Source organism: Oncorhynchus tshawytscha, linkage group LG17 (genome assembly GCF_018296145.1).
Source record: "Oncorhynchus tshawytscha isolate Ot180627B linkage group LG17, Otsh_v2.0, whole genome shotgun sequence".
Taxonomy (NCBI): domain Eukaryota; kingdom Metazoa; phylum Chordata; class Actinopteri; order Salmoniformes; family Salmonidae; genus Oncorhynchus; species Oncorhynchus tshawytscha.
The window spans coordinates 5,084,488-5,110,690 of NC_056445.1; the positions used below are offsets into that span (position 1 = coordinate 5,084,488).

The 26,203-nt window shown below is 45.5% G+C and overlaps 1 protein-coding gene across 4 annotated transcripts in view; it reads left to right on the forward strand.

The window, feature by feature from the left end:
* The window catches only part of klf8 (Kruppel-like factor 8), a 114,045-nt gene that overhangs the window by 75,564 nt on the left and 12,278 nt on the right, over window positions 1–26,203 (forward strand). For 2 of the 4 annotated variants that reach the window (XM_024376785.2, XM_024376787.2), the window contains exons 3-5: window positions 9,564–9,878; window positions 11,050–11,287; window positions 21,199–21,310. In XM_024376785.2, coding sequence (XP_024232553.2) covers window positions 9,564–9,878; window positions 11,050–11,287; window positions 21,199–21,310 — 665 coding nt within the window. The remainder of the gene's footprint in view (window positions 1–9,563; window positions 9,879–11,049; window positions 11,288–21,198; window positions 21,311–26,203) is intronic. The other 2 variants (XM_024376786.2, XM_024376788.2) reach the window with 2 other exon arrangements.

Consider the following 26,203-nt stretch of genomic DNA (forward strand, 5'->3'; position numbering starts at 1 on the left):
AGCTGTCATACTTGAGTAAAAGTAAAGATGCCTTTAATAGAAAATACCTCAAGTAAATTCACCCAGTTAGAAACTAATTTAGTGAATGTCTAAAATTATCTGGTTTAAAATGTACTTAATTACAGTGGTGGAAAAAGTAAAAAAATGTCTTCAGTAAAAAGTAAATGCTATGCATCAAATTCCTTATATTAAGCAAACCATCTGGCTCAGACTTCTTGTACTTTTAATTTACGGACAGGCAAGGCCATTCTCCAACACAGTATTTGTGTTTAGTGAGTTCGCCAGATCGGAGACAGTAAAGTTGATAACGCGTTATATTGATAGGTGCGTGAATTGTCTCATATTACTGTCCTGCCTGAGCTTTCCAAATGTAACTAATTTTGGGTTTCAGAGAAAATGTCAAAAGTTAAAAGTACATATTTTCTTTAGGAATGTAGTAGAGTAAAAGTTGTGATAAATAGTAAAGTGAAGTACAGGTTCTCCAAAAACTCCTTAAGTAGTATTTCAAAGTAGTTTTACTCTCTCTCTCTCTCTCTCTCTCTCGCTCTCTCTCTCTCTCTCTCTCTCACCACTGCTATCTAGTTGTCTAGGTAGTACTATAGCTGGAACACAACATTGTTGACTCCATCATCATATGGACCTTAACCAGGGCGTATGACCGTACTCTAGTATCTATTTCTCTCTCTCCCCTCTTCTCTCTATCTGGCTGTGAGTAGAAATCCATGAACCCTTTGAGCTGTTGGCTCTATTAAGATTCACCTCAGACTTTAGGCATGACCTTCAGGGCCACGGCAGAGAGCTATTGACTGGAGACCGATAAGCCTGGAGAGAGTGAGGGGTAGGAAGGGAGAAAGAGAGGGTCACCGAAATTGGGAGAGGTACCATTTGCACTTGCACTCTCTGTCTGCCTCCTTTTCTCTACTCTCTCTCTCTCTCTCTCTCTCTCTCTCTCCCCTGCCTCCTTTAATCTTCTCTTTCTCTCTCTCTCTCTCTCTCCCCCTGCCTCCTTTAATCTTCTCTCTCTCTCTCTCTCCTCCTGCCTTTCTCTCTGTCCTCATGCCTCCTTTCTCTACTCTCTCTCTCTCTCTCTCTCTCACACACTCACAGCATTGTTTCTCTCACCTTGTGACCTATTGATTTCCTCCTTTAGAATAACTTAGTGACTTAGTCAGAGCCTATTGGGGTTCAACTAAGTTGACTGCTAGAGCTATAGGTTCCCTCTCAGCACTCCATTGCAATAACCAACAATGCAATATCAACACCAGCATTGCAGTGCAGTAGCATGAATGAATACTGTATTGTACCATAGGGAAATGTGTCTGGCAACAATACAGGCTATTCCTGGCATGCATAACACATCACAAGACATACACCCGTGCATAGCAAGCCATTCACGTTTAAATGACATCAACTACTCTGCATCTGGTGACCCATTTATATGGCAGAGTTGTTGAATTAAAAGTCAGAGTAAATACCCCTCTCGTCTCTTGCCAACCTTCCAGGGAGTCTGACACAGTTCTGCCACCAATATTGTTCTCTCTGTTACTTCCTTCATTTAATGTGTCGCCATCGTCTTTACCCAATCACGTTGTTAATGGGCCCATACATTCTCTCTCTCTCTCTCTCTCTCTCTTCATCCTGTAAGTCTCCTCTCCAACTCTCTCATTCTATCGTTCTCTCAATCTCTTTCTCTCCTCCCTTTATCTCTCTGTGGTGATAGTGGGGGCTGGAGGCTTAGCTTTTATAGAAGTGCACAGAGCTAGATAGAGGTCTATATATAAAGTAGTGCTGGGAGGGCAGCCTACGAGGATAGAGAGGGAGGTGGATCACTCAGAGACCGTACAGGGAGAGCGATGGAGGCTGCAGGGAAAGGATAGATACTTAGCTCAAAGTACAAGGATATAGAGGCAGAGGCTGATGATGGAGGTCAAGCTGTTAGTCATTGCTGAGAAATACAGGGTTAGAGACTGGTAGAAAGTCACTCAGTATAAAGAGAGAATACAGGGTTAGAGACTGGTAGAAAGTCACTCAGTATAAACTACAGAGAATACAGGGTTAGAGACTGGTAGAAAGTCACTCAGTATAGAGTACAGAGAGAATACAGGTTTAGAGACTGATAGAAAGTCACTCAGTATAGAGTACAGAGAGAATACAGGGTTAGAGACTGATAGAAAGTCACTCAGTATAAAGAGAGGATACAGGGTTAGAGACTGATAGAAAGTCACTCAGTATAAACTACAGAGAATACAGGGTTAGAGACTGATAGAAAGTCACTCAGTATAGAGTACAGAGAGGATACAGGATTAGAGATTGATAGAAAGTCACTCAGTATAGAGTACAGAGAGAATACAGGGTTAGAGACGGATAGAAAGTCACTCAGTATAGAGTACAGAGAGAATACAGGGTTAGAGACTGATAGAAAGTCACTCAGTATAAAGAGAGGATACAGGGTTAGAGACTGATAGAAAGTCACTCAGTATAGAGTACAGAGAGAATACAGGGTTAGAGACTGATAGAAAGTCAGTCAGTATAAAGAGAGGATACAGGGTTAGAGACTGATAGAAAGTCACTCAGTATAGAGTACAGAGAATACAGGTTTAGAGACTGATAGAAAGTCGCTCAGTATAAACTACAGAGAATACAGGGTTAGAGACTGATAGAAAGTCGCTCAGTATAAACTACAGAGAATACAGGGTTAGAGACTGGTAGAAAGTCACTCAGTATAGTAGGAACAGGGTGTAATTTGTTATCTGATTTTCAGGAGCATTGTTTTAAATGTTTTAGCTGAGAATAGTGTCTGTGTATTTGTATTTATTATGGATACCCATTAGCTGCTGTCAAGACTCTTCCTGGGGTCTGGCAAAATTAAGGCAGTTATACAGTTTTTACATTATAATACATTCATAACACACTAAGTGTGCCCTCTGGCCCCTACTCCACTACCACATATCTACAACACAAAATCTATGTGTACGTGTGTGTATAGTGCGTATGTTATCATGTGTGTGTATGCATGTGTCTGTGCCTAAGTTTGTGTTACTTCACAGTCCCCGCTGTTCCATAAGGTGTGTATCTGTTTAAATCTGATTCTACTGCTGCATCAGTTACCTGATGTGGAATAGAGCTCAATGTAGTCATGGCTCTGTGTAGTACTGTGCACCTCCCATAGTCTGTTCTGGACTTGGGGACTGTGAAGAGACCTCTGGTGGCATGGGTTGTGGGGTATGGATGGGTGTTTAAGCTGTGTGCTAGTAGTTTAAACAGACAGCTCGGTGCATTCAGCATGTCAACACTTATTACAAACCAAGTAGTGAGGAAGTCAATCTCTCTTCTACTTTGAGCCAGGAGAGAATGACATGTATGTGTCTCAATACGCTTCCAAATGTAGACCATTGTGAAGAGGATATGGGAGAGAGATGGCTAGAAAGAAAGCGAGAGAATGTGATCTGGAGGGAAGGTGTGGGGGACAAACAGACTAGCATGAGAGGATGCGGTGAAAGCAGAGACAGGGAGGGAAAGAGGAGGAGAGGGAGGAAGGGAGTGGAAGCAGATACAGGGAGGGAAAGAGGAGGAGAGGGAGGAAGGGAGTGGAAGCAGAGACAGGGAGGGAAAGAGGAGGAGAGGGAGGAAGGGAGTGGAAGCAGAGACAGGGGGAAGAGGAGGAGAGGGAGGAAGGGAGTGGAAGCAGAGACAGGGAGGAAGGGAGTGGAAGCAGAGACAGGGAGGGAAAGAGGAGGAGCGGGAGGAAGGGAGTGGAAGCAGAGATAGGGAGGAAGGGAGTGGAAGCAGAGACAGGGAGGGAAAGAGGAGGAGAGGGAGGAAGGGAGTGGCAGCAGAGACAGGGAGAGAGTGGAAGCAGAGACAGGGAGGGAAAGAGGAGGAGAGGGAGGAAGGGAGTGGAAGCAGAGATAGGGAGGGAAAGAGGAGGAGAGGGAGGAAGGGAGTGGAAGCAGAGACAGGGAGGGAAAGAGGAGGAGAGGGAGGAAGGGAGTGGAAGCAGATACAGGGAGGGAAGAGGAGGAGGAGAGGGAGGAAGGGAGTGGAAGCAGAGACAGGGAGGGAGTGGAAGCAGAGACAGGGAGGGAAAGAGGAGGAGAGGGAGGAAGGCAGTGGAAGCAGAGACGGGGGGAAAGAGGAGGAGAGGGAGGAAGGGAGTGGAAGCAGAGACAGGGAGGGAAAGAGGAGGAGAGGCAGGAAGGGAGTGGAAGCAGAGACAGGGAGGGAGTGGAAGCAGAGACAGGGAGGGAAAGAGGAGGAGAGGGAGGAAGGGAGTGGAAGCAGAGACAGGGAGGGAAAGAGGAGGAGAGGGAGGAAGGGAGTGGAAGCAGATACAGGGAGGGAAAGAGGAGGAGAGGGAGGAAGGGAGTGGAAGCAGAGACAGGGAGGGAGTGGAAGCAGAGACAGGGGGGGAAAGAGGAGGAGAGGGAGGAAGGGAGTGGAAGCAGAGACTGGGAGGGAAAGAGGAGGAGAGGGAGGAAGGGAGTGGAAGCAGAGACAGGGAGGGAGTGGAAGCAGAGACAGGGAGGGAAAGAGGAGGAGAGGGAGGAAGGGAGTGGAAGCAGAAGTTCGTGTAACTTCACAGTCCCCGCTGTTCCATAAGGTGTGTATCTGTTTAAATCTGATTCTACTGCTGCATCAGTTACCTGATGTGGAATAGAGCTCAATGTAGTCATGGCTCTGTGTAGTACTGTGCACCTCCCATAGTCTGTTCTGGACTTGGGGACTGTGAAGAGACCTCTGGTGGCATGGGTTGTGGGGTATGGATGGGTGTTTAAGCTGTGTGCTAGTAGTTTAAACAGACAGCTCGGTGCATTCAGCATGTCAACACTTATTACAAACCAAGTAGTGAGGAAGTCAATCTCTCTTCTACTTTGAGCCAGGAGAGAATGACATGTATGTGTCTCAATACGCTTCCAAATGTAGACCATTGTGAAGAGGATATGGGAGAGAGATGGCTAGAAAGAAAGCGAGAGAATGTGATCTGGAGGGAAGGTGTGGGGGACAAACAGACTAGCATGAGAGGATGCGGTGAAAGCAGAGACAGGGAGGGAAAGAGGAGGAGAGGGAGGAAGGGAGTGGAAGCAGATACAGGGAGGGAAAGAGGAGGAGAGGGAGGAAGGGAGTGGAAGCAGAGACAGGGAGGGAAAGAGGAGGAGAGGGAGGAAGGGAGTGGAAGCAGAGACAGGGAGGGAAAGAGGAGGAGAGGGAGGAAGGGAGTGGAAGCAGAGACAGGGAGGAAGGGAGTGGAAGCAGAGACAGGGAGGGAAAGAGGAGGAGCGGGAGGAAGGGAGTGGAAGCAGAGATAGGGAGGAAGGGAGTGGAAGCAGAGACAGGGAGGGAAAGAGGAGGAGAGGGAGGAAGGGAGGGAGTGGCAGCAGAGACAGGGAGAGAGTGGAAGCAGAGACAGGGAGGGAAAGAGGAGGAGAGGGAGGAAGGGAGTGGAAGCAGAGATAGGGAGGGAAAGAGGAGGAGAGGGAGGAAGGGAGTGGAAGCAGAGACAGGGAGGGAAAGAGGAGGAGAGGGAGGAAGGGAGTGGAAGCAGATACAGGGAGGGAAAGAGGAGGAGAGGGAGGAAGGGAGTGGAAGCAGAGACAGGGAGGGAGTGGAAGCAGAGACAGGGAGGGAAAGAGGAGGAGAGGGAGGAAGGGAGTGGAAGCAGAGACAGGGAGGGAAAGAGGAGGAGAGGGAGGAAGGGAGTGGAAGCAGAGACAGGGAGGGAGTGGAAGCAGAGACAGGGAGGGAAAGAGGAGGAGGAGAGGGAGGAAGGGAGTGGAAGCAGAAGTTCGTGTTACTTCACAGTCCCCGCTGTTCCATAAGGTGTGTATCTGTTTAAATCTGATTCTACTGCTGCATCAGTTACCTGATGTGGAATAGAGCTCAATGTAGTCATGGCTCTGTGTAGTACTGTGCACCTCCCATAGTCTGTTCTGGACTTGGGGACTGTGAAGAGACCTCTGGTGGCATGGGTTGTGGGGTATGGATGGGTGTTTAAGCTGTGTGCTAGTAGTTTAAACAGACAGCTCGGTGCATTCAGCATGTCAACACTTATTACAAACCAAGTAGTGAGGAAGTCAATCTCTCTTCTACTTTGAGCCAGGAGAGAATGACATGTATGTGTCTCAATACGCTTCCAAATGTAGACCATTGTGAAGAGGATATGGGAGAGAGATGGCTAGAAAGAAAGCGAGAGAATGTGATCTGGAGGGAAGGTGTGGGGGACAAACAGACTAGCATGAGAGGATGCGGTGAAAGCAGAGACAGGGAGGGAAAGAGGAGGAGAGGGAGGAAGGGAGTGGAAGCAGATACAGGGAGGGAAAGAGGAGGAGAGGGAGGAAGGGAGTGGAAGCAGAGACAGGGGGAAAGAGGAGGAGAGGGAGGAAGGGAGTGGAAGCAGAGACAGGGAGGAAGGGAGTGGAAGCAGAGACAGGGAGGGAAAGAGGAGGAGCGGGAAGAAGGGAGTGGAAGCAGAGACAGGGAGGGAGTGGAGGCAGAGACAGGGAGGGAAAGAGGAGGAGAGGGAGGAAGGAAGTGGAAGCAGAGACAGGGAGGGAAAGAGAAGGAAGGGATTGGAAGCAGAAACAGGGAGGGAAAGAGGAGGAGAGGGAGGAAGGGAGCGGAAGCAGAGACAGGGAGGGAGTGGAAGCAGAGACGGGGAGGGAAAGAGGAGGAGAGGGAGGAAGGGAGTGGAAGCAGAGACAGGGAGGAGGAGAGGGAGGAAGGGAGTGGAAGCAGAGACAGGGGGAAAGAGGAGGAGAGGGAGGAAGGGATTGGAAGCAGAGATAGGGAGGGAAAGAGGAGGAGAGCGAGGAAGGGAGTGGAAGCAGAGACAGGGAGGGAAAGAGGAGGAGAGGGAAGAAGGGAGTGGAAGCAGATACAGGGAGGGAAAGAGGAGGAGAGGGAGGAAGGGAGTGGAAGCAGAGACAGGGAGGGAAAGAGAAGGAAGGGAGTGGAAGCAGAGACAGGGAGGGAAAGAGGAGGAAGGGAGTGGAAGCAGAGACAGGGAGGGAAAGAGGAGGAGAGGGAGGAAGGGAGTGGAAGCAGAGACAGGGAGGTAAGAGGAAGGGAGTGGAAGCAGAGACAGGGAGGGAAAGAGGAGGAGAGGGAGGAAGGGAGTGGAAGTAGAGACAGGGGGCAAAGAGGAGGAGAGGGAGGAAGGGAGTGGAAGCAGAGACGGGGGGAAAGAGGAGGAGAGGGAGGAAGGGAGTGGAAGCAGAGACAGGGGGGAAAGAGGAGGAGAGGGAGGAAGGGAGTGGAAGCAGCGATAGGGAGGGAAAGAGGAGGAGAGGGAGGAAGGGAGTGGAAGCAGAGACAGGGAGGGAAAGAGGAGGAGAGGGAGGAAGGGAGTGGAAGCAGATACAGGGAGGGAAAGAGGAGGAAGGGAGTGGAAGCAGAGACAGGGAGGGAAAGAGGAGGAAGGGAGTGGAAGCAGAGACAGGGAGGGAAAGAGGAGGAAGGGAGTGGAAGCAGAGACGGGGAGGGAAAGAGGAGGAAGGGAGTGGAAGCAGAGACAGGGAGGGAAACAGGAGGAATTGAGTGGAAGCAGAGACAGGGAGGGAAGAGGAAGGGAGTGGAAGCAGAGACGGGGAGGGAAAGAGGAGGAGAGGGAGGAAGGGAGTGGAAGCAGAGACATAGAGGGAAGAGGAAGGGAGTGGAAGCAGAGACGGGGAGGGAAAGAGGAGGAGAGGGAGGAAGGGAGTGGAAGCAGAGACATAGAGGGAAGAGGAAGGGAGTGGAAGCAGAGACAGGGAGGGAAAGAGGAGGAGAGGGAGGAAGGGAGTGGAAGCAGAGACAGGGAGGGAAAGAGGAGGAGAGGGAGGAAGGGAGTGGAAGCAGAGACAGGGAGGGAAAGAGGAGGAAGGGAGTGGAAGCAGAGACAGGGAGGAAAAGAGGAGGAAGGGAGTGGAAGCAGAGACAGGGAGGGAAAGAGGAGGAGAGGGAGGAAGAGAGTGGAAGCAGAGACAGGTAGGGAAAGAGGAGGAGAGGGAGGAAGGGAGTGAAAGCAGAGACAGGGAGGGAAAGAGGAGGAGAGGGAGGAAGGGAGTGGAAGCAGAGACAGGGAGGAAAAGAGGAAGGGAGTGGAAGCAGAGACAGGAAGGGAAAGAGGAGGAGAGGGAGGAAGGGAGTGGAAGCAGAGACAGGGAGGGAGAGGGAGGAAGGGAATGGAAGCAGAGACAGGGAGGGAGAGGGAGGAAGGGAGTGGAAGCAGAGACAGGGAGGAAGGGAGTGGAAGCAGAGACAGGGAGGGAAAGAGGAGGAGAGTGAGGAAGGGAGTGGGTAGATAGAATGAGGGGAAAAAATTGTCAGCTGATACCTCCCAGTTTCCATGACAACCAGAGGCCTTTCCCACCCACTCTCCTTTTTCTCTTTCCCTCGCTCTCTCTCACTCTCACTCTGCCACCCTCGCTCTCTCTCACTCTGCCACCCTCGCTCTCTCTCACTCTGCCACCCTCGCTCTCTCTCTCTCTGCCACCCTCGCTCTCTCTCTCTCTGCCACCTTCGCCCTCTCTCACTCTGCCGCCCTCGCCCTCTCTCACTCTGCCGCCCTCTCTCACTCTGCCACCCTCGATCTCTCTCACTCTGCCACCCTCTCTCTCTCTCTCTCTCTCTCTCTCTCTCTCTCTTTCCTTTTCCCAACAACACGTATCCTAACCTCCTATGTTTTGTACACTGACTGACCTCCTTCCCTCTCTGGGTCCACCTGTGTCCACTCTCTAAGTGTGGTTATGTAGGCTAGGAGCCATCTCTCACTGAATACTGAACCAGACAACCCAAAAGCAGGAATTGTGTGTTTGTCTTGAAATGACTTCAGTAATGATGAACTCATACCCATCATTCATCTCACATGCACTGAGGCTCAGTGTCTGTGTACAGTCACTAACAAACCCCTGCCTTTTCTTGTGCGTGTGTGCATGGTGGCGGTTGTGTCAGCGTGGGCGAATGTAGGTATGTGCATGCCTGCCCCCCTGGGCTGGGCGTATGCCTGAGCACTGGGTCGTGCTCTGCTCCAGGCTGGATAGGGATGTTGTGTTCTGCTCTATGCTTAGTGCTCTCTGCTCTGTATGCTGTAGCTGGGTGCACTCTGTGCCTCAGTGCAGGGCTTGGCCGGGGCTAGGCAGGGCAGGGCAGCTCTCTCCTGGCAGCGTGCCATCTTTAGGCCTGCTGCTCTGCTCTCCACCTCCCAGCCCCACCTCCCAGCCCCACCTCTCCCTCTCAGCTCCCAGGGCCCCACACAGCAGCCATTGTTCCCCTACCCAGCTTTGCTCTGCTCTGTTTGTGCAGCCAGAGAGTACAGCTGAGCTGAGCCAAGGGGAGAGCAGTGTGTGTGTGTGTGTGTGTGTGTGTGTGTGTGTGTGTGTGTGTGGAGGAAAATCATGTGCTGATCATCTCTCTTCTTTCCTTCTTTCTCTTCCTTTTTCTCCCTATTCATCTCACTTCTTTCTCCTTGACTCTGTCAATCATTCTTCTTAATATCTCTCTACCCTCTCTTTCTCTCCAACCCTCCCTCACTCCCATCCCCTCCCTCTCCTCCTCTCTCTCATATCCTCTTCCCTCTCTCTCTCTAGCAGGCTGAAGTGGGTGAGGAGTTTCCCCAGCCCACAGACCTGAAGATCAAGACAGAGAAGACCCAACCTGAGTCTCCCCCTCCCCTCTGCACAGCCACAGACATGACCATAGACACAACCACAACAGACACACAAGACGACTCCTCCCGCCCCTCAGAGGACCAGACGGAACCTGTCGACCTGTCACTTGGCAAGCCACGCCCCTCCCTGCCAGTTTCTACACCGTCCACCACAGCCAACCCCGCCCCCAGCTCCGTGGCGCCGCCCACGCTGTCGGCAAACCACATCCCTACGGTAACCATTCTAGACACCATGGTAACCACGCCAGTTATTAAGCCAGTCGGCTCGTTAGCTAGCTCCTCTTTTGGAATGATGGGTAGTCGTGTCTGTTGGCTGAAAAGTGAAATCACTCACACAAATTAGGGCCTGCCAAAAATGTGTCTTATGTAGTAACTTAGTTTACAATGTTTTTTATTTTGACAGGCCCTGTCTTTCAGTTTAACAATAGTTTTTTATTTTTCTATTTAACCTTTTTATTTAACTCGGCAAGTCAGTTAAAGAACAAATTCGTATTTACAACGACAGCCTACCTCATACTGACATGCTCTTTATTTTCTTCTCAGCTTAGCTGTTGACTCAATGTCTGTGTCCAAAATGGCACCCTATTTCTCTTTCTGGTCAAAAGTAGTGCACTTTATCAGGGTTTCCCAAACTTTTCCACTCAGGCCCCCCTTTCAGCATTGGACCCCACCCCGGACGTGCCATGTCTGTTTCTATGGGGACAAGCACTGTTCATGACACAAACTGTTCACACCCCTGTTGTTGGTGGAGAGAACATTTTGCTGGTTTCAAGCTTAATTCCCACAATTCTACACATTATTCTACACAATTATTACAGTTTAATGTGGCACGAACACAACCAGTTATGATATTTTAATCTGATTGTGAAACACATCCAAACTGCATGTATACTCGTGCCATTTGATTCATGGAAATAGACATCTGTTACAAAACACCATAGTGTGCTGAATGACATTCAGCGATTGCTATTGATTAGGCCTACATGAATTGATGCGTCTTGTTGACAAATTGCCCTTTTTAGTAGCCTGAAGTTGGAATACCTAAAATGGGTATAAAATTTAGAGACCCCACCAAAGTTTGACTTTTGTTGGATTTAGGGGGGCTGAGCCCCCTGGCTCCCCTGTAATTCGCAACATGGAGTGACTCAAACCCTACAACAAACAGTTGTGGGCAGAACATGTTGAGATTAAACACTTTTTTGCCGACATGGGCAAGTTGATCTGGACATTTCTGACAAATTCTACCTCTCCGAAGTCTGTAATGACTGACATGACAAGAAGAACTGATGATTCCCAGTTTGGGAAACACTGCACTATATAGGGAATCTGGTGCCATTTCAGACAGTACTGCTCCCCCCCCCTGTATACCCACCTTAACCCCTGCTCTCCTCCATCCCTCCCTCCAGATGCTCTCTCCCGGGTCCATCCTAGCATCCACCCAGGGGGCAGGCGGTCAGCAGATCCTGCATGTCATCCACACCATCCCGTCGGTCAACATGCCCAGTAAGATGGGCCAGCTGCAGACCATCCCCGTGGTGGTCCAGTCTCTGCCCTTGGTCTACACCACCATGCCCACGGACGGAGTGGCCACCGCTGCCATCACAGTGCCCCTCATCGGGAGCGACGGGCGCTCTGAGGGATCCGGTGAGTCCCGAGGGAAAGGGAGGGAAGGATATGTTCCGTTTTGTTGAGATGAAGCTATTCCCTAGAGCATAGAAATGGTGAGGCTGAAACAATTACAACATGAACGTCGTAAGTACAACCTTATGAAATAAGTGTTGAAATGAAAGCTTAAAAGTTGGAGAAATGATAATTTGAGTTCTCTCTGGTCACGTCCGTCCTCTTCTTCTCCTAATCACACTCTCTTCTCTCCGATTTCTCTCACTTAAAGTTCATCTATTATGTTGACAAAATAGCTGAGTTGACTAACGATGGAAATACATGTCGTCAATGATTGAAGGCAGGCGAGATCAGGTGGGACCATTCTAGCCAATGAGAGGGCAGATACACGTGTGAACAACAGGCCCAACTAAGACATTTTTCTTAAAGTTGCCAAAATGCCACATGCATCCACTTACAGCGCATTCAGAAAGTATTCAGACCCCTTTACTTTTTCCCCATTTTGTTACGTTACACCCTTATTCTAAAATGGATTTAAAAAAAAAAATGTTTTAAAGGTCACATCAATCTACACACAATACCCCATAATGACAAAGCAAAAACAGTTTGTTTTTTAAAAATTTGCAAATATATTAAACATAAGAAACAGATACCTTGTTTGCACATGTATTCAGACCCTTCGTTATGAGACTCGATATTGAGCTCAGGTGCACCCTGTTTTCATTGATCATCCTTGAGATGTTTCTTTCTACAACTTGATCAGAGTCCACCTGTGGTAAAAAATGTTGATTGGACATGATTTGGAAAGGCACACGCATGTCTATATAAGGTCCCACAGTTGACAGTGCATGTCAGAGCAAAAACCAAGCCATGAGGTCGAAGGAATTGTCCGTAGAGCTCCGAGACAGGATTGTGTTGAGGCACAGCTCTGGGGAAGGGTACCAAAAAATGTCTGCAGCATTGAAGGTCCCCAAGAACACAGTGGCCTCCACCAAGACTCTTCCTAGAGCTGGCCGCCTGGCCAAACTGGGCCTTGGTCAGGGATGTGACCAAGAGTTTCTCTGTGGAGCTGGGAGAACCTTTCAGAAGGACAACCATCTCTGCAGCACTCCACTAATCAGGCTTTTATATTAGAGTGGCCAGATGGAAGCCACTCCTCAGTGAAAGTCACATGACAGCCCGCTTGGAGTTTTCCAAAGGACACATAAAGAACTCTCAGACCATGCAAAACAAGATTCTCTGGTCTGATGAAACCAAGATTGAACTCTTTGGCCTGAATGCCAAGCGTCACGTCTGGAGGAAACCTGGCACCATCCCTACAGTAAAGCATGGAGGTGGCAGCATCATGCTGTGGGGATGTTTTTCAGCGGCATGGACTGGGAGACTTGTCAGGATCGAGGGAAAGATGAATGGAGCAAAGTACAGAGATATCCTTGATGAAAACCTGCTCCAGAGTGCTCAGGACCTCAGATTGGGGCGAAGGTTCACTTTCCAACAGGACAACGACCCTAAGAACACAGCTAAGACAACGCAGGAGTGACTTCGGGACAAGTCTCTGAATGTCCTTGAGTGGCCCAGCCAGAAACTGGATTTGAACCTGATCGAACATCTCTGGAGAGACCTGAAAATAGCTGTGCAGCGACGCTCCCCATCCAATCTGACAGAGCTTGAGAGGATCTACAGAGTGGAATGGGAGAAACTCCCCAAATACAGGTGTGCCAAGCTTGTAGCGTCATACCCAAGAAGACTTGAGACTGTAATCACTGCCAAAGGTCCTTCAACAAAGTAGAGTAAAGGGTCTGAATACTCATGGAAATATCATATTTCAGTTTTTTATTTTTAATACATTTGCAAAATGTTCTAAACCTAATTTTGTTTTGTCATTATGGGGTATTGTGTGTAGATTGATGTGGGGGGACAATTGAATCCATTTTAGAATAAGGCTGTAAAGTAATTTATTTTGGGAAAAGTCAAGGGGTCTGAATACTTTCTGAATGCACTGTATGTCAGTACATTTGTAACAGCCTAAACCTTACAGAACTTCTATTCGATCAAATAAGCCTCGCGTAATTCGACACTCTCTCATAGACCTCTATACAAAAAATGGCTTATCGCACGCCAGCAGATTTTGGGCGGAGTAAATCCTCTCACTAACACACAGTTTCTCTCCCCTGCTCTTTATCTTCGTCACTTTATCTCATCATCTCGGTCTCTTGACCTCTTGAACAGTATCCTCCTCGCAAGCAATATGTCTCTCGAGTCTTGTTCATGCTAACTCTCTTTAAACCATACTCGCTTATCTTCACACACACACACAGACACACGCATGAGCTCTTTCTCTCGCTCTATCACAGACACACACACACTAGTTGTATGTCACTGTCATGGACTTTCTCATTCTCTCTTTCCCTCTCTTTCAGTCACTGTTTCTCTTTCACCCCCGCCACGCTCTCTCCCACTGGCACGGCCCCGTATTGTCTTTCTAAGGATCCCTCTTCACACATGCACACGTACGCACACACACGTTAATGATGCACTGCATATACAGACTGACATGTTAATTCATAAGGAGAGCTCTCCATATAGTACAGTATGTCTCTTCCTGAGGAGTCATTCTGTGTCCCAAAGAGCACATAATTCCCTATATGGGGCGTTCTACGGAAGTGGTGCAAATCCGTATCCTACTTTTCCCAAACTTTCAGCACACATGTCTTACTACATACAAGAGTGTGCATAGCTGTCGTCAAGGCAAAGGATGGCTACTTTGAAGAATCTCAAATATAAAATATATTTTGATTTGTTTAACACTTTTTTTTGGTTACTACATGATTCCATATGTGTTATTTCATAGTTTTGATGTCTTCACTATTGTTTACAATGTAGAAAATAGTACAAATGAAGAAAAGCCCTTGAATGAGTAGGTGTCCATACTTTTGATTGATACTGCATGTCAGGTAGACACTTCTCACACACTTTGTTTGTATTGCATATTTGAAATCTTTACCCGAATTTCTTACCACCTCACGAAATGTGTCCCTACCGAAAGAAAAGTTGCAGTGAAGGGAGAACCATGCCTAGTATTCTATATAGTATAGTATCTATTACAGGTTTATTTTAGAACATGTATTTTCAAAACCTTTACATTTCATTTAGAGAAAAAGAACCTCTATTGTTCTCTGTGAAATGTTCAACGTTGATTGTATGAATCTGAAACTTGTAACATCAAGGGTCTGGAACTAATAATTCTACTAATTTGTACATTGCAAATTGGCAACAACTAAGCCCCAAAATAAATTGTATTTGAAAATGATATCTTGATTACATTGGTATACGATCACATATGTCAATTTGTATTATTTGTGGGAATACTTGGGAACAGATTTCCTAAAATAAACCCATTTTTGCTGAATTCCTGGTGATTTTTGTAATTTTTTTTAACCAAAAACTAAAATCCCCCCCCCCAAATAAAAAACCGTTACTAAAAACTTTAGCGTGCCAAAATAAATCAATTGCGGGCCGGTTTATCTGACTTACCTACTAGTTAAATAAATGTTACATTTAGTTGCTGACCCCTGCAGTAAAATCTAGTAAAGACCAGTAGAGCAGGGTACAATAGAGCACAGTACAGAAGTGCAAGGTTTCCCAAACTCGGTCCTGGTGACCCCCCTGGTTGCACATGTAGTTTTCATTACTCAGCGGATTCAAATAACCAACTCATCATCAAGCTTTGATTATTTCAATCAGCTGTGTAGTGCTAGGGCAAACACCAAAATATGTACCCAGGTGGGGCCCCAGGACCCAGTTTGGGAAATCCTGCAGTTCAGTACAGTAAAGCACAGTAATAATGGCACAGATACAAAGATGAAAATAAGAGATGTACATCTGTCCAAATGAAAGATTATATCAGTGGAGGCTGCTGAGGGGAGAATGGTTCGTAATATTGGCCGGAACGGAGCTATTGGAATGACATCGAACACCTGGAAACCATGTGTTTGATGTATTTGATAACATTCCACTGATTCCGCTCTAGTCAATACCACGAACCCGTCCTCCACAAATAAGGTGCCACCAACCTCCTGTGATGTACATCACAGCAAACTTATATAGGTAACTACCTAAATAAAGGGAACATTTTGTTTAAATGAGGGATACAAAGTATATTCAAAGCAGGTGCTTCCACACAGGTGTGGTTCCTGAGTTAATTAAGCAATTAACATCCATTTATGCTGTTGGTCATGTATAAAAAAAGCACAGTTGCCCATTATTTTGGTGACGATGGCTATTCTTCGAAAGAGGGGTCTCAAAGAGGCATATGGGGTTTAAAGTGTGTGTTGTGTGTGTGTGTGTGTGTGTGTGTGTGTGTGTGTGTGTGTGTCACCAGAACTTAATCCAATTGAACACTTATGAGAGATTTTGGAGTGGCGCCTTAGACAGCGTTTTCCATCACCAAAACACCAAATTAGGGAATTTCTTGTGGAAGAATGGTGTCGCATCTAGGGCTGTTGCGGTGACCGTGGCGTTCACGAGTCATGAAGGCAGTCAAATTCCACATGAGCATTTAGTTAAGGTAATTAGGTTTCTCCAAGCTCTGATGCTGCTGATGGTCCTTAATAGTCTACCAAACTTGTTAACTGCCTGGTACTCAGCACTCTATTGCCCCTCTAATCACTCTGACATCAATGGAAATGTAATGGAAAATCTAATCAAACACTTCATGAAAGCCCATGAATTCATGTTGCGCAACATTTCAATAGGCTATACAATTGCGAGGGAAAACACAGTGATGGTGTCTATTTAAAAGAGGAGGATTCCATCAGCAATCTATAGGCTGGGAATACTAAATGTATTCTCAACTTTCCTAATATTAAGCACACTGCTTCACTTTACGACGGAGTATGAAAATGAAAATAAACCACAGGAAAAGCATCCTTGATTTGCTATTTAAGTGCATAGATGACATGAATTTTTTCCTCTGCCCATATTTAGTATATGTAAAGACAAGATTCAATCAAGAACAGTCTGATGGGTGACGATATTAGCCTATCACTTGTGAATGATACATTATCACTTGTGAATGATGCCCAGAATAGGAAACAATGCCTTTTTTTTGCTAACTTAGTGGCACACCTCATGTAGCCTAGCACATAGTCCTATATGTTTTAATAAGGTTAGTATCACACCTCATGTAGTATAGTCCATAGTCCTATATGTTTTAATACGGTTAGTATCACACCTCATGTAGCCTAGCCCATTGTCCTATATGTTTTAATAAGGTTATTATCACACCTCATGTAGCCTAGCCCATAGTCCTATATGTTTTAATAAGGTTATTATCACACCTCATGTAGTCTAGTCCATAGTCCTATATGTTTTAATAAGGTTAGTATCACACCTCATGTAGCCTAGTCCATAGTCCTATATGTTTTAATAAGGTTAGTATCACACCTCATGTAGCCTAGCACATAGTCCTATATGTTTTAATAAGGTTAGTATCACACCTCATGTAGCCTAGCACATAGTCCTATATGTTTTAATAAGGTTAGTATCACACCTCATGTAGCCTAGCACATAGTCCTATATGTTTTAATAAGGTTATTATCACACCTCATGTAGCCTAGCACATAGTCCTATATGTTTTAATAAGGTTAGTATCACACCTCATGTAGCCTAGCACATAGTCCTATATGTTTTAATAAGGTTAGTATCACACCTCATGTAGCCTAGCACATAGTCCTATATGTTTTAATAAGGTTAGTATCACACCTCATGTAGCCTAGCACATAGTCCTATATGTTTTAATAAGGTTAGTATCACACCTCATGTAGCCTAGCACATAGTCCTATATGTTTTAATAAGGTTAGTATCACACCTCATGTAGCCTAGCACATAGTCCTATATGTTTTAATAAGGTTATTATCACACCTCATGTAGCCTAGCACATAGTCCTATATGTTTTAATAAGGTTAGTATCACACCTCATGTAGCCTAGCCCATAGTCCTATATGTTTTAATAAGGTTAGTATCACACCTCATGTAGCCTAGCACATAGTCCTATATGTTTTAATAAGGTTATTATCACACCTCATGTAGTCTAGCACATAGTCCTATATGTTTTAATAAGGTTATTATCACACCTCATGTAGCCTAGCACATAGTCCTATATGTTTTAATAAGGTTAGTATCACACCTCATGTAGCCTAGCACATAGTCCTATATGTTTTAATAAGGTTAGTATCACACCTCATGTAGTATAGTCCATAGTCCTATATGTTTTAATAAGGTTAGTATCACACCTCATGTAGTATAGTCCATAGTCCTATATGTTTTAATAAGGTTATTATCACACCTCATGTAGCCTAGCACATAGTCCTATATGTTTTAATAAGGTTATTATCACACCTCATGTAGCCTAGCACATAGTCCTATATGTTTTAATAAGGTTATTATCACACCTCATGTAGTCTAGTCCATAGTCCTATATGTTTTAATGAGGTTAGTATCACACCTCATGTAGTATAGTCCTATATGTTTTAATAAGGTTATTATCACACCTCATGTAGCCTAGCACATAGTCCTATATGTTTTAATGAGGTTAGTATCACACCTCATGTAGTATAGTCCTATATGTTTTAATAAGGTTATTATCACACCTCATGTAGCCTAGCACATAGTCCTATATGTTTTAATAAGGTTATTATCACACCTCATGTAGTCTAGTCCATAGTCCTATATGTTTTAATAAGGTTATTATCACACCTCATGTAGTCTAGTCCTATATGTTTTAATAAGGTTAGTATCACACCTCATGTAGTCTAGCACATAGTCCTATATGTTTTAATAAGGTTAGTATCACACCTCATGTAGTATAACCTTATTAAAACATGTTTTATAGGACTCATGTAGCCTACATAGAGGTGTGATAGTATCACACCTCATTTATAACATGTTTTATAGGACTATGTAGCCTAGCACATAGTCCATGAGGTTATTATCACACCTCATGTAGTCTAAAACATATAGGACTATTATCACACCTCATGTAGTCTAGTCCATAGTCCTATATGTTTTAATAAGGTTATTATCACACCTCATGTAGTATAGTCCTATATGTTTTAATACGGTTAGTATCACACCATGTAGTATAGTCCTATATGTTTTAATAAGGTTTGTATCACACCTCATGTAGTCTAGTCCATAGTCCTATATGTTTTAATAAGGTTTGTATCACACCTCATGTAGTCTAGTCCATAGTCCTATATGTTTTAATAAGGTTAGTGTCACACCTCATGTAGTCTAGTCCATAGTCCTATATGTTTTAATAAGGTTATTATCACACCTCATGTAGTATAGTCCTATATGTTTTAATAAGGTTTGTATCACACCTCATGTAGTCTAGTCCATAGTCCTATATGTTTTAATAACGTTTGTATCACACCTCATGTAGCCTAGCCCATAGGCCTATATGTTGTAATAAGGTTTGTATCACAACTAAAGTGGCCAAATAACCTCTTTAAAATCAATCAATCAAAAGTGTAGAGCCAAACTGGCATATATAAGCAGCGTGTGAGTTTCGAGTTTGGGGAAGATAATTTTCACCATAAAAATGCACATTTCTAGTAAAAGCATACCATGCAAAAATGCATTTGTGGTCACTTTTAGAGGTTGACTGATTTATGATTTTTCAACACCGATTATTAGAGAACCAAAAAAAGCCTGTACTGATTAATCAGACGTTTTTTTATATATTTATTTGTAATAATGACAACAATACTGAATGAACACTTTTATTTTAACTTAATATAATGCATAAATAAAATCTATTTAGTCTCAAATAAATAATGAAACATGTTCAATTTGGTTTAAATAATGCAAAAACACAGTGTTGGAGAAGAAAGTAAAAGTGCAATATGTGCTATGTAAAAAAGCTAACGTTTAAGTTCCTTGCTCAAAACATGAGAACATTTGAAAGCTGGTGGTTCCTTTTAACATGAGTCTTCAATATTCCCAGGTAAGAAGTTTTAGGTTGTAGTTATTATCGCAATTATAGGACTATTTCCCTCTATACCATTTGTATTTCATTAACCTTTGACTGTTGGATGTTCTTATAGGCACTTTAGTATTGCCAGCCTAATCTCAGGAGTTGATAGGCTTGAAGTCATAAACAGCGCTGTGCTTCAAGCATTGCTGAGAGCTGCCGGCAAACGCAGGAAAGTGCTGTTTGAATGAATGCTTACAAGCCTGCTGCTGCCCACCACCGCTCAGACTGCTCTATCAAATCATACAGTTAAATATGCAGAATAGCATATTCTATATGCCATTCTGTTCTTCTGAAATAAACTACATTTTCTTGATATCATGTTTCTTTAGACCTGTCTAAAATAAATAATGGATTTGTGAAAGCGTTGGCTATATTACATGGATTTATTAGACTTTTTTTTAAATGTAGCTGTTCCAAAGGTATGCCTGCATCGGTGGCTTGTAGGCTATGTGTGGAAGCCCGGAGATGCTTAATTTGTTTATGTTAATTAACGGTCAATTACCGTAAGACCAACAGTTATTTGCTTGACAATCGCCGGCTGACTAAATTTTGTGACCGCCACAGCCCTAGTCGCATCCCTCCAATGGAATGCCAGACACTTGTAAAAATCTATGCCCAAAGTGCATTGAAGCTGTTCTGGTGGCTCGTGGTGGCCCAACGCCCTATTAAGACACTCTGTTGGTGTGTCCTTTATTTTGGCAGTTACCTGTACTTTAGTCCCAAAACCGTACTTTACATATTTATTGATAAATTAGATGTTCGATAGTGACACTTAAAAAATAAAAGTCCATGAAGATTTACTAACTTGCTCACCATTTTCTCCAAAATGTTTGCAGACCGACTACTCACCATGAGGCCATGCTGGAGAGGGGTGCAATCCCTTGCCATGTCTGTTTCTATGGGGACAAGCACTGTTCATGACACAAACTGTTCACACCCCTCTTGTTTGGCGGAGAGATAATTTTGCTGGTTTTATTCAAATTCAAATTTTCTTGCAATTCTATGCATTTTGCCATGTCTAACGTGTATTCATGTCAATATTTCCAAATTGCACCTTGTGCGTTATACTATTACAACTTTCAAGAGTAAGTTGAAAGCCGGACTGAGTTCCTTACATGAAATAAATGTATTTTATTTTTATTTCACGGGAGAGAGGGTGGGGCACGGGAGAGAGGGTGGGGCACGGGAGAGAGGGTGGGGCACGGGAGAGAGGGTGGGGCACGGGAGAGAGGGTGGAGCACGGGAGAGAGGGTGGAGCACGGGAGAGAGGGTGGAGAGAGGGTGGGGCACGGGAGAGAGGGTGGGGCACGGGAGAGAGGGTGGGGCACGGGAGAGAGGGGTGGAGTACGGAGAAGAGTGTGGAGTACGGAGGAAGGGACTTTTAGAAGGGGGAAGAGTTCTAGAAGAGAGGAGGTGGGTCGTTTTGCATTTGAATAAGGTGGGTTTCAGGGGTATTAGGGTTAACAGGTGGTTGGTTATCCCAACGTACAAAGGACAGTTATTTACCCCCATCCCAACCCCATCATCACAAACAACCCTCACCCTCACTCATCCTCAGGCAAGAGAACCTTTAAACAGTGCACCCACCACATTCTGACCCACTAAAGGAGAAGGGAGAGGGGGGTTCACAAATACAATCAGCAGCCTCTGCAGCACAGCCAACCATACCTAAGTATAATGAGGAATTCTCTCACACACAAATAGAAATTCAAATGAGCTCAGCTGGGATGCCTTGACTTACCTTTTGTGTTGCCAAGTACTGTGTGTTAATGCTGGATTTAAGTTGCTAACCCCTGTTGTTGTCTTTCTCTATTTATACCCATCTTTCTTCCTCTCTCTCTTTCTTCATCTTCATCTCTCCCTCCCCCCCTTTCTCCCTCCCCCTTTCTCCCTACAGTGCGTATCAAGCCTGGCTCGGCGTCCCCAGTGGAGTACCAGAGTGACAGTGATGTGGAGAGCGGGACAGAGTCGGGTTCAGCTTCCTTCAGTACACCGGGACTGGACACAGGGTGAGTGTCAGATAATGGAAGGTGGTGGTATAGGCCTGGACACAGGGTGGGGGTACTGTAGGACTCAGCTTCCTTCTTTGGACACAGGGTGAGTGTTAAGGCTTCCGCATGCTTCCCAGCCAAAAGAGTTCGGAAACAGTTTGCATCTATTATGACAACATTTTGTGACGTTTTGGACTTCGGCAAGGGTCTTTTCAGCTGTTCGGGCACACCGTTTTTTTTCTCGGTAGCCGAAGTCTACGCCCCCTTGTCGGCGATTGGTCAACAGTATGGATTCTTCAATGAAGTGCCTGTTGTCATTCAACAAGAGAGTTGTACTCATGCACATTTTTCCACTTGAGAAATACTGCCCCAAACATCTTAGTCAGATGCAAAATTGCGCAACTAAGATCTCCTCGTCAAAAATGTATGACAGATTTCTTGAGTTATCATAGATAAATCTGGCTCCTGGCTATGGCGTCTCAAAATGGACAAACGTTTTTTTCAAGCGAAGGCCTTTAAAGGGAACGAGCTCGGCAAGCGCCAGCCGAACTGAAGCAGGCTGACGCCTTCAGAGGATGGAGGCTGGGTGATACATTTGTTTGTTTTTTCCATCAATATACGAGAACAATACTTATTTCAGAAGATATCTTGCATGATTTGTGGGTAGTTGAGTAGTCCTGTCATACACTGCCTTCATAAAGTATTCATACCCCTTGACTTATTCCACATTTTGTTGTTACAGCCTGAATTCAAATTGGATTCAATATATTTTTTCTCACCGATCTACACACACTACCCCATAGTGACAAAGTGAAAACATCTTTTTAGAAATGTTTGCATATGTATTGAAATACAGGGCCTCCCGAGTTGCGCAGCATCGCAGTGCTCGAGGCGTCACTACAGACACGGGTTTGATCCCAGGCATGTGCCTTTTTCTCAGGGGGGGGGGGGACTTCCGTCTGGCCACTCTCCCATAAAACCCAATTCGGTGAAGTGCTACAGAGACTGTTGTCCCGTCTCAGCCAAGGAACTCTGAGGTTCTGTCAGAGTGGTCGTTGGGTTCTTGGTCACCACCTCTTGCCCAGTTGCTCAGTTTGGTTGGACGGCCAGCTCTAGACAGTCTGGGTAGTTCCATACTTTTTCCATTTCCCACTGTGCTCTTGGAAAATTGCAACACCCCCTAGATTTTTTATTTTATTTTACCTTTATTTAACCAGGTAGGCTAGTTGAGAACAAGTTCTCATTTACAACTGCGACCTGGCCAAGATAAAGCATAGCAGTGTGAACAGACAACAACACAGAGTTACACATGGAGTAAACAATTAACAAGTCAATAACACAGTAGAGAAAAAAAAGAGTCTATATACATTGTGTGCAAAAGGCATGAGGAGGTAGGCGAATAATTACAATTTAGCAGATTAACATTGGAGTGATAAATGATCAGATGAACATGTGCAAGTAGAGATACTGGTGTGCAAAAGAGCACAAAAGTAAAAAAAAATATATATATTATTTTTTACCTTTATTTTACTAGGCAAGTCAGTTAAGAACAAATTCTTATTTTCAATGACGGCCTAGGAACAGTGGGTTAACTGCCTGTTCAGGGGCAGAACGACAGATTTTGTACCTTGTCAGCTCTGGGATTTGAACTTGCAACCTTTCAGTTACTAGTCCAATGCTCTAACGACTAGGCTACCCTGCCGTATGGGGATGAGGTAGGTAAATTGGGTGGGCTATTTACAGATGGACTATGTACAGCTGCAGCGATCGGTTAGCTGCTCAGATAGCAGATGTTTAAAGATGGTGAGGGAAATAAAAGTCTCCAACTTCAGCGATTTTTGCAATTCGTTCCAGTCACAGGTAGCAGAGAACTGGAAGGAAAGGCGGCCAAATGAGGTGTTGGCTTTAGGGATGATCAGTGAGATACGCCTGCTGGAGCGCATGCTACGGGTGGGTGTTGCCATCGTGACCAGTTAACTGAGATAAGGCAGAGCTTTACCTAGCATGGACTTGTAGATGACCTGGAGCCAGTGGGTCTGGCGACGAATATGTAGCGAGGGCCAGCCGACTAGAGCATACAGGTCGCAGTGGTGGGTGGGTGGTATAAGGTGCTTTAGTAACAAAACGGATCTAGTTTTCTGAGTAGAGTATTGGAAGCTATTTTGTAGATGACATCGCCAAAGTCGAGGATCGGTAGGATAGTCAGTTTTACTAGGGTAAGTTTGGCGGCGTGAGTGAAGGAGGCTTTGTTGCGAAATAGAAAGCCAACTCTAGATTTGATTTTGGATTGGAGATGTTTGATATGAGTCTGGAAGGAGAGTTTACAGTCTAGCCAGACACCTAGGTACTTATAGATGTCGACATATTCTAGGTCGTAACCATCCAGGGTGGTGATGCTAGTCGGGCGTGCGGGTGCAGGCAGCGAACGGTTGAAAAGCATGCATTTGGTTTTACTAGCGTTTAAGAGCAGTTGGAGGCCACGGAAGGAGTGTTGTATGGCATTGAAGCTCGTTTGGAGGTTAGATAGCACAGTGTCCAAGGAAGGGCCAGAAGTATACAGAATGGTGTCGTCTGCGTAGAGGTGGATCAGGGAATCGTCCGCAGCAAGAGCAACATCATTGATATATACAGAGAAAAGAATCGGCCGAGAATTGAACCCTGTGGCACCCCCATAGAGACTGCCAGAGGACCGGACAACATGCCCTCCGATTTGACACACTGAACTCTGCCTGCAAAGTAGTTGGTGAACCAGGCAAGGCAGTCATTAGAAAAACCGAGGCTGCCGATAAGAATATGGTGATTGACAGAGTCGAAAGCCTTGGCCAGGTCGATGAAGACGGCTGCACAGTAATGTCTTTTATCGATGGCGGTTATGATATCGTTCAGTACCTTGAGCGTGGCTGAGGTGCACCCGTGACCGGCTTGGAAACCAGATTGCACAGCGGAGAAGGTACGGTGGGATTCGAGATGGTCAGTATTGTTGACTTGGTTTTCGAAGACCTTAGATAGGCAGGGCAGGATGGATATAGGTCTGTAGCAGTTTGGGTCCAGGGTGTCTCCCCTTTGAAGAGGGGGATAACCGCGGCAGCTTTCCAATCCTTGGGGATCTCAGACGATACAAAAGAGAGGTTGAACAGGCTGGTAATAGGGGTTGCGACAATGGCGGCGGATAGTTTCAGAAATAGAGGGTCCAGATTGTCAAGCCCAGCTGATTTGTACGGGTCCAGGTTTTGCAGCTCTTTCAGAACATCTGCTATCTGGATTTGGGTAAAGGAGAAGCTTGGGTAAAGGAGGCTTGGGCGAGTAGCTGCGGGGGGGGAGCTGTTGGCCCGAGGTTGGAGTTGCCAGGAGGAAGGCATGGCCAGCCGTTGAGAAATGCTTGTTGAAGTTTTCGATTATCATGGATTTATCGGTGGTGACCGTGTTACCTAGCCTCAGTGCAGTGGGCAGCTGGGAGGAGGTGGTCTTGTTCTCCATGGACTTTACAGTGTCCCAGAACTTTTTGGAGTTAGAGCTACAGGATGCAAATTTCTGCTTGAAAAAGCTGGCCTTTGCTTTCCTGACTGACTGCGTGTATTGGTTCCTGACTTCCCTGAACAGTTGCATATCGCGGGGACTACGATGCTATTGCAGTCCGCCACAGGATGTTTTTGTGCTGGAGTGAACCAAGGGCTATATCTGTTCTTAGTTCTGCATTTTTGGAACGGAGCATGCTTATCTAAAATGGTGAGGAAGTTACTTTTAAAGAATGACCAGGCATCCTCAACTGACGGGATGAGGTCAATATCCTTCCAGGATACCCGGGCCAGGTCGATTAGAAAGGCCTGCTCGCAGAAGTGTTTTAGGGAGTGTTTGACAGTGATGAGGATCACTCATCTCAATGATGATCAAAGGAAATTGGATGCACCTGAGCTCAATTTGGAATGTGTGAATACTTTTGTAAATGAGACATTTTTGTGTTTTCATTTTCAGTGATTTTTTTTTTTAAGCTGTAAAAGCATGTCTTCACTACTGGGAATTAGCAGGTCCTCCCATCAGGAAAAAAATATATTTAATCTATTTGAATTCAGGATGTAACACAACAAAATGTGGAATAAGTCAAGGGGTATGAATACTTTCTGCACTGTAGGAGTAGAGTGATACAGGGAGAGTGTTTTGCAGGACTGGGGTTGAGTGTATTAGAAAAAAGTGATATAGGGTGAATTTGCCCCTTCACTGGGGGTTTGGCTGTGGTGAACTGGGCCCGTCCCTCCTCTCCTCTCTCTGGCATTAATCACATTACTGCAGCACTGCTCTTCTCTGGACCCTTACATAACCCCTGAACACTGGAGGAGAGGCAGTGTGTATGTGGCACACAATGTGTAGTGAGGCAGGAACCGAGAGAGACAGAATGTATTCATGTGTATCTCTATTTGGTAGGAGGATGCAGCAACCTCAACACCCCAAGGCGTAGCTTTGTGTGTGTGTGTGTGTGTCAGAGCTTGCTGCACTCTATCTAACTGAAATGCAGGGTGTGTGCTTGGAGAGTTCACTTAGCTGACTTGTGTGTGTGTGTGTGTGTGTGTGTGTGTGTGTGTCAGAGCTTGCTGCACTCTATCGAACTGAAATGCAGGGTGTGTGCTTGGAGAGTTCACTTAGCTGACGTGTGTGTGTGTGTGTGTCAGAGCTTGCTGCACTCGAACTAACTGAAATGCAGGGTGTGTGCTTGGAGAGTTCACTTAGCTGACGTGTGTTTGTGTGTTTGTGTGTTGCTGGGCAGGGTTGTCACAGAACTGGGTGTAAACAAGGTTACGTAATGCAGTTTGCCGTCACACCTCCTTATAAACGGTTTGGAGAGAGAGAAAGAGAAGGAGCGGGGTGAGTGAGTGTGTTAGAGGCGGGATGGGGTGAAGAAGGAATACTATTCTATTC